Source organism: Amblyraja radiata, chromosome 13 (genome assembly GCF_010909765.2).
Source record: "Amblyraja radiata isolate CabotCenter1 chromosome 13, sAmbRad1.1.pri, whole genome shotgun sequence".
Lineage (NCBI taxonomy): Eukaryota > Metazoa > Chordata > Chondrichthyes > Rajiformes > Rajidae > Amblyraja > Amblyraja radiata.
In genome coordinates, this window is record NC_045968.1 from 23,577,398 (window position 1) to 23,593,681 (window position 16,284).

The 16,284-nt window shown below is 41.7% G+C and overlaps 2 protein-coding genes and 1 long non-coding RNA gene across 8 annotated transcripts in view; 2 read left to right on the top strand and 1 right to left on the bottom strand.

The window, feature by feature from the left end:
- LOC116979703 (rho guanine nucleotide exchange factor 4-like) overlaps positions 1-6,076 on the bottom strand; it is a 361,797-nt gene extending 355,721 nt beyond the window's left edge. For 3 of the 6 annotated variants that reach the window (XM_033031416.1, XM_033031413.1, XM_033031412.1), the window contains exon 1: positions 4,457-6,076. In XM_033031416.1, the coding sequence (XP_032887307.1) occupies positions 4,457-4,645 (189 nt within the window). In that variant the 5' untranslated portion in view covers positions 4,646-6,076. The remainder of the gene's footprint in view (positions 1-4,456) is intronic. The other 3 variants (XM_033031414.1, XM_033031411.1, XM_033031417.1) reach the window with 3 other exon arrangements.
- On the top strand, positions 5,250-12,997 carry LOC116979706. Its single transcript, XR_004413766.1, has 2 exons — positions 5,250-5,384; positions 11,240-12,997. It is a non-coding gene; the product is annotated as an uncharacterized LOC116979706 (long non-coding RNA).
- A 648-nt stretch (positions 12,998-13,645) lies between these two features.
- Positions 13,646-15,865, top strand: LOC116980140 (SCAN domain-containing protein 3-like). The gene is given in 3 exon segments (XM_033032250.1): positions 13,646-13,669; positions 14,365-15,024; positions 15,026-15,865. Coding segments are annotated over 3 exon segments (1,494 nt in total). The 3' UTR covers positions 15,836-15,865.
- Positions 15,866-16,284: the final 419 nt, after the last annotated feature.

Consider the following 16,284-nt stretch of genomic DNA (forward strand, 5'->3'; position numbering starts at 1 on the left):
TGGAGAGCAGCCTGCCAGAGAGGACTCCTCGTACCTTTGTAGTTCCTGCCTTATTTTCATCACATTAAAATAAATATAATGACATCTATGAATGATTAGCCAAACCATCATAAAAAGCAGAAAATCTTCCATACAGGTGGTAAGGTTGGAAATCTAACATACTTAAACTGCAAAGTATATTATAATGTTGTTAGAGGCCTGTCAATTTAATATGCATCTGTGTAAATGGCATTACGTGCATGTGTTATTGCAAGATTTGGCTTTCATACTAGTTAAAACATTTGTAGGAGGATAAGGAGATCAGTGGTCACTTCTTTCCTCATTCAATATGCACAATATATGCCCTTGTTTATATGGTAGGATTACACAGTGTACCTTCAGTGTAAGAGGATATGATGGGAGAGCAATAATATTAGACTTACACTCCAAGGGTCCGAGTGCATATCAAGCATACAAATAATGATTTTCACTGTACCCCAGTACACTTGACAATAATAACACCAACACTAAACTGGCCTTGTCCATCCTCTCCTCATTCGACAGTTTGTCCATTCCAGGTATCAGTTTAGTAAACCAGCCCTGAACACGTCCCTATGTATTTACATTCTTCTATTCAAAAAGAGACCAATGTTATACACAATACTCCACATATCCTCTGCAGAAGGAAAATTGTCATCTTTAAAAGTCTGACATCCTTGCCTTGTCCCAAACGAGGATGATTTTCTCTTAACTGTCCTCCGAATTATCTAGAAATGGCTCTGTCACAGCAAACTATTATCAACAATTAAATAATGGGCAACACATGCATCCTTGCTGACAGTGCGCTCATCTCACAAATCAGTGAAGAGAACATTCATTGTGCGTAAAATAAATGAGCATGTGAAGCATAATTTGTACTATGAGCTTTGGCTGCTGCACTGTTGATAGGAATGTTTGATCACCGAACTTCCTAGATTGTTACAATTATAACTTTGGCACTCCATCTCCCAGCGTCATTAGCAGGGAAACAGGCCCTGTGTCCATCAAGTCTGGGCCAACCATCAAGCATTCATTGATAGTAATTCCCCCCCCCCCCCTCACATTCCCTGTCAACTACCCACTAGATTCTATCACCTACCTATACAGAGGGTAATTTACACTTGTCAATCAATCTACCAATCTGTACATCTTTGGAATGTAGAAGTAAACCATATCTCCCTGGTCCTCTTTAATTTATTCACTGGGATCCTTTATATTTATCTGGAGGCAATGAAATGTAATGGAAAGAAACCCATGCAGAGAGAACATGAAAACTCTGCATAGATAGCACCAGTGGTCAGAATTGAACCCAGATTACTGGAACTATGAGGCACCAGCATGGCTAGTAGAGGTGCCGATATAGAATATCTTTATCTTCATGTATGAATTTAGACAGGAATTATCAATAGTCTACTCAACTGTGAATGTTTCACAACACATATGGATTTAAATAGTGGCACAGCGTTAGAGTTGCTGTTTTACAGCGCCAGAAACTGGGTTCAATCCTGACTATGGGTGCTGTCCGTACAGAGTTTATAAAATCTCCCTGTGGCTGCGTAGGTTTTCTCTGGGTGCTCCGGTTTCCTCCCACATTCCAAGGACATGCAGGTTTGTAGGTTAATTGGCTTCTGTAAATTGTCTCTGGTGAGTAGATCATGAAACTGGGATAACATAGAACTAGTGTACGTGTGATCATTGGTTGGCGTGGACTCCGTGGGCCGAAGGGCCTGTTTCCATGCTGTATCTCTAAACTAAACTAATTAATCTCTCGAGGTCCTTATACATTAGGAACCTTGGCTGAAGAACAAGGTCAGGAACACGAAGGGCAATAGTAAATCTATCTTTACATTCTCAAGCAAGTTCAGTTAACTTCACAGACCATGAAGCAAAACTAAGATCTTCATGTGCTGTAACACTCAATCTAGTATCAATTGCTTTTATTCATACTGAGGAGCCACTAATTTGTTAAAGATGCAGCAGGGCTTATGGTTATGAGCTAAACTCCATGACATTGACCCTGCCACATGGCACAGCCAAGTGCCATCTGGAGTCCAAACAGATTTGCTCTTTATAAATCTAAACTATACTGATTCAACAATGGCCTTGGGTTCTTTATTGACTTTGATGCTACTGTGTTATGTTATGTGCCTAAAGGGACATGATAAGAAACAAACACGGAACCCATTTTCAACAATGGGAGAAAACACAGGAACAAGAAGAGTTTGTTTCACAGCATAATTATTCAGTGAAATATTTTTTTTCTTCCAGAATACACATGGTCATAGAGTTATATAGTGTGGAAATAGCCCCTTTGGCTATACCTGCCCACACCAAACAACATGTCCCATCTACACTAGTTCCACTTGCCTACGTTTAGCCCATATGCCTCTAAACCTAATTACTTTTTAAACGTTGCGATAGTCCCTGCCATAACTACTTTCCCTGGCAGCTCATTCCATACACCCGCCACCTTTTGCGGAAAAGGTTACCCCTCAGGTTCCTATAAAATATGTCCCTCTTCATCTCAAACCTAAGCCCTCTGGTTCTTGATTCCCCCACTCTGGGCAAGAGACTGCGCATCCACCCAATCTATTTCTCTCATGATTTTATACACCTTTATAAGATCACCCCTCATCCTCCTGTGCTTCAGGGAATGGAGTCCCAGCCTGTTTAACCACTCCCTATAGTTCAGACCCTCGAGACAACATTCTCGTAAATCTTGAAGTTCATTTGATTTAACCCCTTCTTCTGAATCTGGTTGCTGAGAGTTTAATTAAAACGGCAAATGTTCCAGATTCATATCTCATCCTTTCCAAATATATTGCTTTTGGATTAATAGAGTTAAGGGTCCTGACAGCCCTCTCAGATGAATATAAAAGATCCCAAGGAATTAATCGGAGAAGAACAGCAAGAGTGTCCCCAGTATCCTGGTTAATTGTTATCACTCAATCGGCTAGTATTAAGTAACATAGAAAATAGGTGCAGGAGGAGGCCATTCGGCCATTCAAGCCAGCACCGTCATTCATTGTGATCATGGCTGATCGTCCCCTATCAATAACCTGTGCCTGCCTTCTCCCCATATCCCTTGACTCCACTAGCCCCTAGAGCTCTATCTAAATCTCTCTTAAATCCATCCAGTGACTTGGCCTCCACTGCCCTCTGTGGCAGGGAATTCCATAAGGGAATTCCCTGCCACAGTAAACTGGTAATCTGACACTGCAGAAGTCTGAAGAAGGGTCTCGACCTGAAACATCATCCATTCCTTCTCTCCAGAGATGCTATCTGTCCCACTGAGTTACTCCAGCATTTTGTGTCTATGGTGATCTGACACTGCAGGTAGTGTTGCTGCTGCATCACAGTTCCAGGTTTCGAGTTTAATCGAGATCTTCGGTGCTGTCTCTGTGGAGTTTGCATATCATTCCTGTAACTGTATTTCCCAAGACTGCTCCTGTTTTCTTCCATATCCCAAAGACATGTTGATTGTTGGCTAATTGGGTGCTGTAAATTACCCCGTGTAGGTGGGTGGCAGGAAAATCAAGATAAAGTTGATGGGCAGGAATAGGTTAAAATAAATAAATGGAGGATCATGGTCGGTAGGATTGTACTAAGCTAGCATGAACCCGATGGGCCAAATTGCCTCCTTCTCTGCCAAATCTAAATTACTTCAAAGTTATTTCTGGTTCCGAGATAAATGCAAATTTGCTGCAAATTTGCCTAAATTTCAATAGCCATCAATTCAAAATATTTCTTAGTTTTGCTTAGTAATAATGTTTAGTTTTGAAGCATAACAAAATGATTATGAAAGATACTGCACATCAGAGTCATCAAATTATTGTACAGCACAGAAACAGGTCCCGTCATCCAATTTGTCCATGCAGACCAAGATACTAGTCTATGGTAGTCCTTTTTGCCTGCATTTGACCCATATCCCTTTAAATCTTTCTTATCCATGCCCAAATATCCCTTAAATATTGTTATTGTTATTGTACCTGCCTCAACCATTTCATCTGGCAGTTGACTTCATATATTTAGGAATTCTCAGGTTCCTACTAAATCTTTCCCCTCTCAACTTAAGCCTACGCCATCTAGTTCGTCATTCACCAACCCTGGGGAACAGACTGTGCATTCACTCTATCTATGACCTTCATGATTCCAAACACATCTGTAAGATCACCCCTCAATCTCCTATGCTCCAAACAATAGAGCCCTAGCCTATCCAACCTCCCTGTAACCCAGTACCTCAAGCCCTAGCAACCTTGCAGTAAATCCTCAGTTGTACTCGGTTCTAACACATTCCTCAGGCCCCTACCATCCACTGTGAAAGTCAAGCCCAGGGTCTGATATTTCTGCATGATATACTATATTGTTTACCATAGCAAGGGTGCATAATTCACAGTAAAGCATCCTAGCTCATTCTACATTGTGGTGAAATTCTTACCTTGCAAAGTAATGCAATGGCCCAATCGATGAGGTAGGCTGCCAAGCTCATTTTTGCCTTCATGTAGCGGTCAGGTAAACAAGACAGGTACATTCGGTGCAGGTCAGGCTCAGCAATGGGTAACTCCATGGATTCGGGGATTCCAGCATCATCTCCATTCGAATATTGATTTCCAGAGGCTTCCTCCATTTTGATCCGTGATACTTCACTATGTATACCGAACACTCACCAATTATCCTTGGCTTTTGCTTTCAGGACATTGGCATGCACTGGCTCTTCAGAGGCAAACGCTCTTGAGCTGCACATGAATTAGCACCTGCAAAACTATTTCTCAAATGCAATTTCAACAGCATAATTCAGCTCTCGGTTGGAACCATCTTAAATTGACACCAAGAGTTCAGTATCTATTTTAAACGGTCCGATATATCCTCTGCCACAGACTGTCTGCCTCTAGATAAATATAGTCATAGTTTAGCTCTGTGCAAATCAGGAATAGCAATCCAATTATTAGAAGAAGTTGGGGGGTTGTTCATTCTTTACATGCAAACTTGTTGATGCAATCACTGGACACACGGTGTAACAGGAGAAAGGTTCATAATCCGAGCCTTGTAAACCAAATGTCACTTCAACGCTGCCTCCTGTTGCTTTAAACATGAATCAATTCACTTAAAGTGGGTCCCCATGGAAAAGGTTGCACACACATAGATGATGAAGAAAAAACTCTGCTGTGTTTTTCCGAGTGATACGATAAACTGTAATAGAAATTAAACAAGCAAGTCCAAGTCCGGTGTACTAGTCAGACACGCAGTGACTCCTGCAGGCAGCATTTCTGCTGATCACTTTTACAACAGAAAAGAACATTACATTTCTTCACCGGGGTGATCTCATCTTGCATAGAGACCACCCTGCCACCACACCACCCATTTAAGTAAGTTACCTCCAGCTGACCAGAAGTCAGTTAGTGAATTAGAGGCTGGTTGGTAAGTAATAAATTGCCTTGTCTGTTTTCTTCTCTCCTCTGCCTTTGAGCGTTTTAAAGTCTTACTTTTCTTGACTGGGCTGTCTCTTCCTTTCAGCAGAATTCAGCAGCTGAAAAGCCTGCAAGTTGCTCTAAATTCGTCTAAGGAACTCTGGGAATACCACGCACGTAGCAACAGACCCCCTCATTCCATGCTCTGGAGACTTTTTGTCTTAGCTGAACAACTTTTGAAATTCAAAATCTTGCATTAACGCCAGTCTTGTTCCACTTGTTCGGAATCTTGCAACACCCCTCAAAGACAAATATTATCCACTTTGCTCTTAATTTGCTGGCCCCGTTTCAAGCTTTGCAGAAACAAGAGAGAAGAGAGAGAGGGGGGAGTAAGTGAGAGAGAGATCGGTTCTTAAGTCTGTTTCACGCAGAGCAGAATCTCCGTGTTGAAAGGAAAGACGCTCCTCCTCCATACTATACAATGTGTTGAAATTAGTAACACTTTGCTTTCATCTGATTAGTACACAGTTGCTTTCTAAAACTTTTCAGCCCTGTTCTCCGGAGTGTTGCTGAGCCTTTGCTGGACCCTACGCATCTGTAACAGGTCTTCACGAACAGCTGTTGCAACGGGGGATGGGAATAGCGCTCCAGCACCTTAACCCACTGAGATCTGCACAGTGACTTTTTTTGAACTGTGTGCAATACAGATTCCACAGTGCAACCATTCTTTCCTGCACTTTAATAATGACTGATGGGCTTTGTTCTGATTCGGCACTTCACTGCACTAGTCACAGTGATACAAAGCCCCAGATTTTGAAGCCACAAGCTGTTTTGGCCCACACTGTATTAGTCATGAATGTCACAAATCATTCCCTTGTTGTATCCTTAAATGACAATCGCACCGTTTAAGCCTTCAATCAATTCCGTGTTTCTGTATTCCTCGAGCATTTGGTTCCATGATAACAATCTGCGGGTACAGGCTTGGGATTCAAGCGACCAAGAGTGACTATTTGGGGAAGGCCTTTAATTAGAGTGAAACCTTGAAATGAAATTAGGCAGAGTGTCACATGCAGAGAAGAGAAATCTAAACCATTTGTAACCAGTGAAATGATTACACACTCAGAGTTTTCAGCAATGTCAACTTCAACTGACACCACCCCAGCAAAACCTGTCTGAGCTCAATCCAACACAAGGGTGTTAGATCTGTGCCTACTGTACAAGTGGAAACTTGTCTATAACTTATCAGCTATTTTCCTTTTATCATCCATCTGTGCCCAACCCATCACAGAACTTGCGTTCAATTAAGAAAATTGAATGAATGGCGCAGGCTGTAATAAGAGACCCCCACAATGTGTACACTTCAGCACTTTGGGAAAAGGAAAAGTGGTGCATAAATCTCTGCTGCACTGTAGCAAGCAGTCACTATATATTTGCTTAAAATCCAAACTATGCTCTTCAAAATTGAAGCAGGGACTAATTATAATGCAAATGTACTCAGAATAAATGTTTCTCACAAGATCCAAGTGGTATCTTCACTACTAGTCTGCTCATCATGCTGTGCATTTATTCTGCTTGCCTGGAATCTGCCTGGAGATTTGAGGCAAGTAGATAACTCTTTTTTATTCAGCCTTTTTTTCTGGCATGTGAATTTCACACCATGTTTGTCCCTCTTCGCAGCCAGAGTGACACTTCAATTTCAAGCTCTAGGGGATCGGACCGAAGTAAAGATCATCATTACGTCTGGTGTGCAGGAGTTGAAATCATCCCTAATGCCTCTTATCACTCTGTTTCATTTAATCTAGCGATTCGGCATGGAAACGGGGGGGGGGGGGGTGGTGGTGGTGGGTGTTGGGGAAAACATTTTTAATCCCTATCCTCGATGGAGATGCAACTTTATTGCGTATCGTATCTCCGTCCACACTGCGGCCTAACATCATGGAGTTGACGGCCTCTGCTGGAGACCGACATTGAGAAGTACAACCGCGGGAGCCTGCGGACTTTAACATCGTGGAGCTTGTGGTCCCTGGTTAGAGACCGACTTAGGGAGCTCCAAGCCGCAGGAGCTTTGATCGCTCCGATGCGGGAGCTTCGACCTCCCCGACGCAGGGGGGCTTCAATCTCCGGCTGCGGGAACTTTGATTACCCTGACGGATGGTTCAACTGCCCAGACCGCGGGAGTATAAAGAGGGAAGAAGATGCTATTTTATTTCCTTCCATCACAGTGAGGAATCCACTGTGGTGGATGTTTATGTTAACTTTTATGCAATTGTGTGTCTTGTTGCTTTTTTTATGGCTCTATGGTAATTCAAATATCACTGTACCTTAATTAGTACATGTGACAATAAAAGACCTTTGAAACTCCACACAGACAGCACCCAAGATCAGAATCAAACCCAGATCTCTGGTGCAGTGAGGCAACAGCTCTACCAGCTGCACCACTGGGCCAACTACTAGGGCAGTCGGGGTCAGCTTCTGTGCTATTCTAAGCAAACAGCAATGTGAAATATGGGGAGACCACGACAAAGTGAATTAACACCAAGTTCATAGAGCTTTGGAGAAATTAAAATTAATGGGGCAGGAATTAAGCAACAGACTAATTAAGCTACAGCCTTAATTAGACAAGAAACAAAAAGTCCAAAGTCTGGCCCTTGCACATTCTTCATCAAGTTCCTGGCTGCAATGAGCAAGTGCCAGGACAATGAAACGAATTAAGTTCTACACCTGTTGTTAAACCTGTAATTCTGCTCTTGCAGAATAAGTGTTGAAATCAATGTCTGAATTTACAAAATGTTGAGCAAAAAGTGCAATCAGTACAATTCAAATTTTCATGATTTTCTGCGTCAGTTGATAAAGCCTTGCTCAAAACAAACCAGAGCAACCATTCTCAACCCAATACCTAATGTCAACCCCATCCCCAACTCAGGGAGAATTAATTGGAAGTTTCAGTGCAAATCAAAGTTAGCACAAAAGAGAATTAATATCAGGTGCAATCTGCAGCGGATCTGCTGATCGCTGCCAAAGTGGAAACTTGCCCCTTTAGAAAGCGGATGGATTAAGGATATCCATTGTGTTTAAGACAAAGCAAGAAAAACATGCTCCTCTGGTCTAAATTGGATGGGAGTGGCAAATAGATGCAGCAATTATGAATAAACAAGGAACTGGTTTACAAAATGCTGGTTTACAAGGATGCTGGTTTACAAAAAAGACACAAAGTACTGGAATATCACAACAGGTCAGGCATCATACCTGGAGAACATGGGTGTGTAATGATGATCAGTCTGAAGTAGGATCACGACCGCAAATTTCACCTATCCATGTGCTCCTAATATGCTGCCCTGATTACTGTGTTACTCCAGCATTGTGTATGTGTCTTTGTGGCAATTACGATATGCTTAACCTGGGCAGGGAATGCAAACAATAATCTGTCCCCTGGGATGGAGACAGAGAGATCAAGAAAGAGGAGGGAGGACAGAGATAGTAAAGCCAGTTCTGCTTCTTTAGTGACTAAAATGGTGATGGAAGTTATTTTACTTCTGATAAAACATACCAGAGAGCAAATTTATAACCTCATTAACAGAATGACAGTGACTGTAATAGTAGCCTGATTAAGAATCTAATCAATATCTTTTTTGGCTGAGTTTGGAAAGGGTGAATGGTGATTTAAATTGGGCAATAATAATTTTGTGGGCAGAAACTGGAGCACCCAGAGAAACCCACATGATGACAGGGAGAATGTAGAAACTCCATATAGACAGCACCGTAGTCTCTACCTGGCTCTCTGTAAGTCCGCGCTGTAAGTCAGCAGCTTTACCACTGAGCCACAGTGCCTTGGCGAATAGTAATGGTCAGAGCCCAGTTTCCTCTCAGAAAGACATGATTCTTCGTCCCATCCTGACATCTGTCAAGTCCCCTCACATTGCCTTTACCACTGAGCAAGCCAACCAGACTAATAGCACTGATGGTTATAGAAGCACTTTTAAGTTGGGCCTACTTGACGCAGAGCTGCTCCAGATAAATTGCTTCCTCTTTCACTACAAGTTAGCAACAATCAGGCATGCAGCAATCACGGTGGAATTGTTGCACAGAAGCATCAATACAAGATAAATCTCTCAGGAAAACGGGCACCAAGCTGATGCTCTAGAATGATTAGTTCATTCATACATTGGGAATTTCAGTGAAATGGGGAAATGGGATGTTGTTTAGTGAAATCACACGGTTCAGAGGGATTTGGGCCAAATGCAGGCAAATGGGACTATATCAGGTGGAAAACTAGGTGGAAGCAAAGAACTGAGATGCTGGTTTATTTTAAAAAAAAGACACAAAGTGCTGCAGTAACTCAGTGGGTCAGGCAAATTGGCAAGGAATGACTGGCGGATGTTGGCAAGGAATGACTGCGGATGTTGGCATCTCCCTTCCTCCTCCTTCTGTTCTTCCCCCTGGTTGGGACCCTGTTTTCCCTCAGTTCCAATGGAGAAGTTACTGAACAATTAAACCAGATCAGTGTTATGTCTGTGGAGAGACGGGGCGTTGGAGCAAAGCTTGCCCCATGAGAGAGTGAAGAGGAGGAAGGGGTCGAAGGAGAGGGTCACGAGGTCCAAGAAGTCTGTGGATCCCTAGGGGCTATAGGGGTACTTGTGACCCTGAAGATCACAGGAGTGGACGCTGGCCAGAGGATCAGGGGGCGGGAAACCAAACACCTTTCTCGCAATCAAATCCATTTTTGTAGTCCTGATCTGCCAGCCAGTCCATAATGTGGACAGAGTAACCTGACCCTTGGCTCAGAATCCACGAATGAAATCTGAGGACATAGAACATACCCTCCTCATAACACTGAGATTGTCCAGTGGAAATAATAAAAACTATTCAAAATCAGAACGAGAAAAACCCCTTACAAATACCTGGAAGGAAGTTATAAAGGAGGGGTAGCAATTCCAAGAAACTGCCTTAATTGTATCTGATTAGGATCAAGAAAAGCCCACCGATAGAAAGGTGCATAAAAAATAATAAAGGAACTAAGAAAAGAGACAAGGTAGCTGGTGTCAAAAGAAAAAGAACTGAAAGGAACTCGGATTGGTACTAGGGAAGGAAGAGAAGGAATCTATTGCACAGGAGGTGTAGGAGTGAGGAATAGGAGCAAATATAAACTTGTTTAATAAACTTTTGTTGAGTTATTGTGCCTTCAGGACAGTGTTGCCTATAACACGCCATTATCTGGGGAGTGAGGTAAATGAAGGGCATGTGGACCCTCAAGAATGGGCAGAAGACACAGCTCAGGTAGGATGTGTAACCATCATTTCCATCCAAGTAGCTCCCCAGAGACAGAGAAGAAGTGATACTGTCTTGTCCCTTAAACGTTTACAATCTGGGAAAGGCCAACACACAAAGAAAGCTGCTCCTCGTATTGGTATTCCTACTCCTGCAAATTTAACATCAAGAAGGAAATGAAGATCTATATACCTTACACCAGTGCTCAACCGTACCAACATAACATAATATTTGACACCAGTGAAAAAGGAAGAACGACGTCTCAGGAACCTGAAGAAATATTGACCACCTCTAGAGACCATGGAGGAAAAGAACTAAATATGGAAACCGGGGAATGAACACTCCTCTGTGGTTCGGGGACACCTACTTTGCGCCTAAATTTTAGCTTCTAGGAATAAATTGACCAGTTCTAAATTAGATCCCCCAAATTGTATAGTAATGTATTGGAAGGACTTTAAAATTTGGTATTTGGAAATGGCTTATGAGATATGGCTTAAAAGTATTTGGAATTTGAGTATTAACCTGATATTTTATTGTCTCACCCCCAGACAGACAACCAGAGATGGGAAGGATTGTTTAGAGATCAACAAGGGAAGAACAGAACTTTGCAGATGTCCGTTATTGTAGAACATGAACAAATATCCAGGGAACGTGAGAGATGGCATAAAAAGAATAAGGAATGAGGAAGTGCAATGACAAAGCTCCCCTTCAGGAAGTCAATGCTAACCACCTAGAAAAGAGTTGTTAGAAGAAAGTTATATTGGATTAGAAGAAGTACCAGGGGAGTGGGAGTCAGAGTGTATGTATTTGACCAGTGGATCAAAATTTATCCAACCCTGGATAATAAAGCGGCTACTATTATCAAGGGGGAAAGAAAATTGTCCCTAGATTCGGCATTCCTATTTGGCTTGATTTAACATATTGAAATAAATTGACGAAATTAAACAGCTGGGAATTCCACAGCAGTTGAATTGAATTGTGCTTATCGACCACAAGCTGTGGATTGAAAAGGGTAAGACAGACCCCGAAAATCAAAATAATAAATTAAAGGCTGGGACTGAGTTTGGCTGAATTGAAGCATTCCCCATGGTTAATTTGAATAAGAGTCATGCCTGTAGGGAAATCTGGACTGAATCCAGCTGAAATTCTTATGAGGAACCTTCATTAAGAGTACATTGGAAATCACAATTTGACTGCGGAGATAACTGACCACAGTTTAGCTGGGATCATAGTGTGGGAAGGCTTGTATCATAGAGCAGTGTACATAGAGAGGCCTTCTGTTGACAGTGGATGAAAGGAATTTATGGGTCTATCTCCACCACTGTAAGAATATCAGTGGAAGTATGGACTGCTAACTTACTTTATCCCAGGTTCTTAAAGGAACTTTATACTCTACTATGGATCAAGCGCAGATGAATTGGCAACACGGATGGAGGGGATTCACGCCCATGAAAACTCGGGAAGTGAAGACTCATCAGACGGGAATCATGAAGCTACGCCCATGAAAACTCAGGATGCTTGATGACATTCTGGGAAGATACATCATCATCTTGTTGTTAATATGTTTGATAGAATGTAACAGTCACCAGTGTACAACTAGTTATCATAAATGATGGTTATCATATGATAAAAGGGAGGAATGTAAATCCTGGCCAAAAAGGAGCAGGAACAGAACCAGCATTTAGCAGAGGATTCATGCATTGTAAGGCCATTTTGGTCAAGTCTGTGTTTCTGTATATAACAAGACAAGGTGCCAGTAAGTCTAAGACCCAGATCAATGTTGCAGATAAGAGATGTATGAGTATCTCTTCAGTTGACAAAATGAATGAGATTTTTGCAGAGGACCTCTAAAGTAGTATATATGCATTAAGTTGATTGAATTACTGCAAAAGCATTGTAAATAGTGTAAATAATGTTGCGAGTCAGTTACCCTGCTGTTTGTTGATTGGCCAAAGTGTTAAGCCCTGGCAGGTTTGTTTGAGTTCCAGGGTAAATGTTGCATTATTCAGTTAAGTTGGCTTCCTTCCAGAAGCTTCTCCTAGAAACAATGCATAGGAGATTTTGTAATTGGTTTGGGGAACTGTCAATAATGTACTGATGTAATTAATATGTTTGATTGGATTGTAAAGGGACCACCCCTATGAAGTTCGGCCCATCAAAGTTCGTGGGCGTATAAAAGGTGGCTCCATCTTACATCGAGATGAAGGGCTTGGCCAGGCAGATGCAAGGATCGAACCCACGGTGGTTTAGGTATCGTATAGGGGAATTTGCTGTTCAATCTAAAAATAAAGATTAGTTGTTCCAGTGCTTGACTCAGTGGTTTTTGACTGAACTAGACTAGGGGGTAAGCTTGAGAACAGCATATTTACACTGGCAGGGTGCTCTTCTCAGTGGAAACACTTCTCTTGTCCTGTATGCTGAAGTTCCTGAGGAATGTTGACCATTGAACCTAACGGTTAGCAACAACCAGTTGTAATAAAATACCATAGTTATAAAAGAATCCAGGCCTCTTCAATACCAATCCCTGAAGACTCCAGAAACTTTCCCTACTCGTTCAAAGCACGAACACCTGCAGCACTTTCCCTTCACTTTCACCAACAAGTGCTGCAAAGTGGGTCAGCAAATGTTACATCATAACTCCAGTTGCATGGGCTCAATCCTGACCTCAGGTTCACTCTGTGCTAAGTTTGTATATTTTCCCTGACCACATGAGCATCTTCCACTTGCTCTGGTTTTTTTCCCAGGTTCCAAAGGCATAGTGTAAAGTTAATTGGCCATTGTAAATTGTCCCTCAAGTGCAAATGAATGGTAAAATCTTGAGGCGTTGAAGCGAATGTGGGGAAAATTCTAAAAAGGGATTCACATTGGATTAGTGTAAATGTGTGCATGAGGTCAGTGTGAGCTGGGGACGTAATGGCTTGTTTCTGTGCTGTGACTAAATCTGAAAGCTAGGCATGATCCTGTTAAATATAATGATTGTGGGAAGTGGAAGTTTTTCCAACTTGAGAGGGTCCAGAGGAGGTTTGCAAGAATGATCCCAGGAATGAGTAGGTTAACATATGATGAGCGTTTGACAGCACTGGGCCTGTACTCGCTGGAGTTTAGAAGAATGAGGAGGAAACGCATTGATACGTACAGAATAGTGAAAGACATGGATAGAGTGGATGTGTAGAGCAGTGCTACCCAAAGTGGTGGTCCGCGGACCGGTACCGATACGCAGACCATCAGTTGCTGGTACGCGGCGAGTTTCCAGAAAAGAAAGAAAGGATAGCACCTTCAGAGATCATACTTTTGTTTAATTAAGAAAAGTCAAAACGTAGGAGGAGGGGAGAGCCGGAGAGAGAGAGAGAGCAAGAGTAGAGCGAGAGGAGAGAGAGAAAGCGAGAGAGAGAGGAGAGGAGAGAGAGAAGAGAGAAGAGAGAAAGAGAGAGCGAGAGAGAGAGCAGAGAGAGAGAGAGAGAGCAAGAGAGAGAGAGAGAGAAGAGAGAGAGAGACGAGAAGAAGAGAGAGAGAGAGAAAAAGAAGACAGCACAAAGAGACCAAAAACAAAACACACAATTACCAAACCCCACCCCCAACACCTCAGCTCTCTCATGCTCTCCCCTCTCTCTCTTCTCTCTCTCTCTCTCTCTCTCTCTCTCTCTCTCTCTCTCTCTCTCTCTCTCCCCCTAAGAAGCCATACACAATTGGTGAGACGCTAGTGATAGGCTGTATTAAAGATGTCTGCATGGAAATGCTGGGTGAGCCAGCGGCAAAGAAAGTGGCTCAGGTGCCACTTTCAAATAACACTCTATTTCGACGAATTCACGATCTGGCTCACGGTATGGAAGATCAGGTCATAGAACAGATTAAATTAGCAAAATATTTTGCTTTGCAGCTTGATGAATGTACAGACGTCGCTAATCAGGCAATTCTGATGGTTTATGTACGTTTTGAACATGGAGGTGATTTGAAGGAAGAGTTTTTTTTCTCTGCTTCACTACCATCAAAAACAACTAGTTCTGAATTGTTTAAGACTGTGAGCGACCACATCGTTAACAAATGTGGATTGGATTTTAAGTTTTGTGTAGGCGTTTGTTCTGATGGCGCTGCCGCCATGATAGGACGGCATTCAGGAGTGGTTACCCAAATTAAGGCGCTTGCCCCAGAATGCAAGTCGACGCACTGCTTCCTCCACCGAGAAAGTCTTGCAACAAAAAAAATGTCAACAGAACTATACAGTGTGCTCAGCGAGGTTGTAAACATTGTAAACCATGTAAAGGTGAATGCTTTAAATTCGAGACTATTCACTGCATTATGTGATAATATGGGAGCTGATCATAAACAGCTTTTATTTGCATGCTGAGGTATGTTGGTTATCGAGGGGAAAAGTCCTGTCAAGAGTATTTGAGCTACGAAACGAGCTTGTCGAGTTTCTTCAGAACAAAAAAACAAATTGGTCACAATTGTTCCGAGATGTGGATTGGCTAGCGAAGCTGGCTTATTTGGCTGATATCTTTGCCATCTTTAATGATCTCAACACCTCCATGCAGGGAAGCATTGCTTCGTGTTTTACACTGGCAGACAAGATTGATGGGCAGAAACAAAAACTAGAAGCATGGAAGAGTCGAGTGTCAAGAGATTGTTATGACATGTTTCACCAATTAGCGACAATCATCGCTGATGCAGGCGAAGATTTAAATATTACATCTCTACGAAATGTTATCAGAGAACACTTGACGAATCTGGCAGACAGTTTTCAGTTTTACTTTCCAGCAGAAGAAGATCCACGGAAAGGAAATGGATGGATCCGAAATCCGTTTATTCCATTGAAAGACGACTTAAGTGTCATTATGGAAGATAAATTGTTGGAGTTGGCTGCTGACGAAGGATTGAAGGTGAGTTTCGACACTACAACATCGCTTGGTTCCTTTTGGATAAAAGTAAAAGCAGAATAACCTGAGCTTAGTGAAATTGCTCTGAAAACCCTTCTCCCATTTCCTTCAACTTACCTCTGCGAGACTGGCTTCTCAACCATGAGTGTCATTAAAACAAAGTACAGGAATACTATGGATATTCATTCTCCATTGCGCGTGGCACTGTCCTCAATTGAACCTCGACTGGCTAAGCTGACGAAGAAGAAGCAGGCTCACCTTTCCCATTAGTAAAGAGTATTGTTTTAACATGGCTATTATTGTGGTAATAAAATAATTAGTTTCGTTTTTTAGTATTACGATATATTTTCAATTGTTCTGTCTACAATTGAACGTTACCTATTGGTACCAATACGTTACCAATCTTTGTGTTAACATCTTTATTCATTGCGGTTTAAAATAACTACAAATTTTGTATATTCTTTAAAATTAACCTACTGTACTTTATTCATTATATATTTTTTATTACTTATATATTATGTGGTAAAATATCTTTGTTAGAAGACTGCTGGTTTAATTATTATTTTTTATATTGTATTATTGTATTATTTGTTTACAAACTTTAATATAAGATAAAAACTAATTATCAACTTTTCTTATATTCATTATATATATTGTTTCCTGTATAAATTAATATTACTACGCATATTACTGGTACCTGGCACATTGGAAAAAAAATT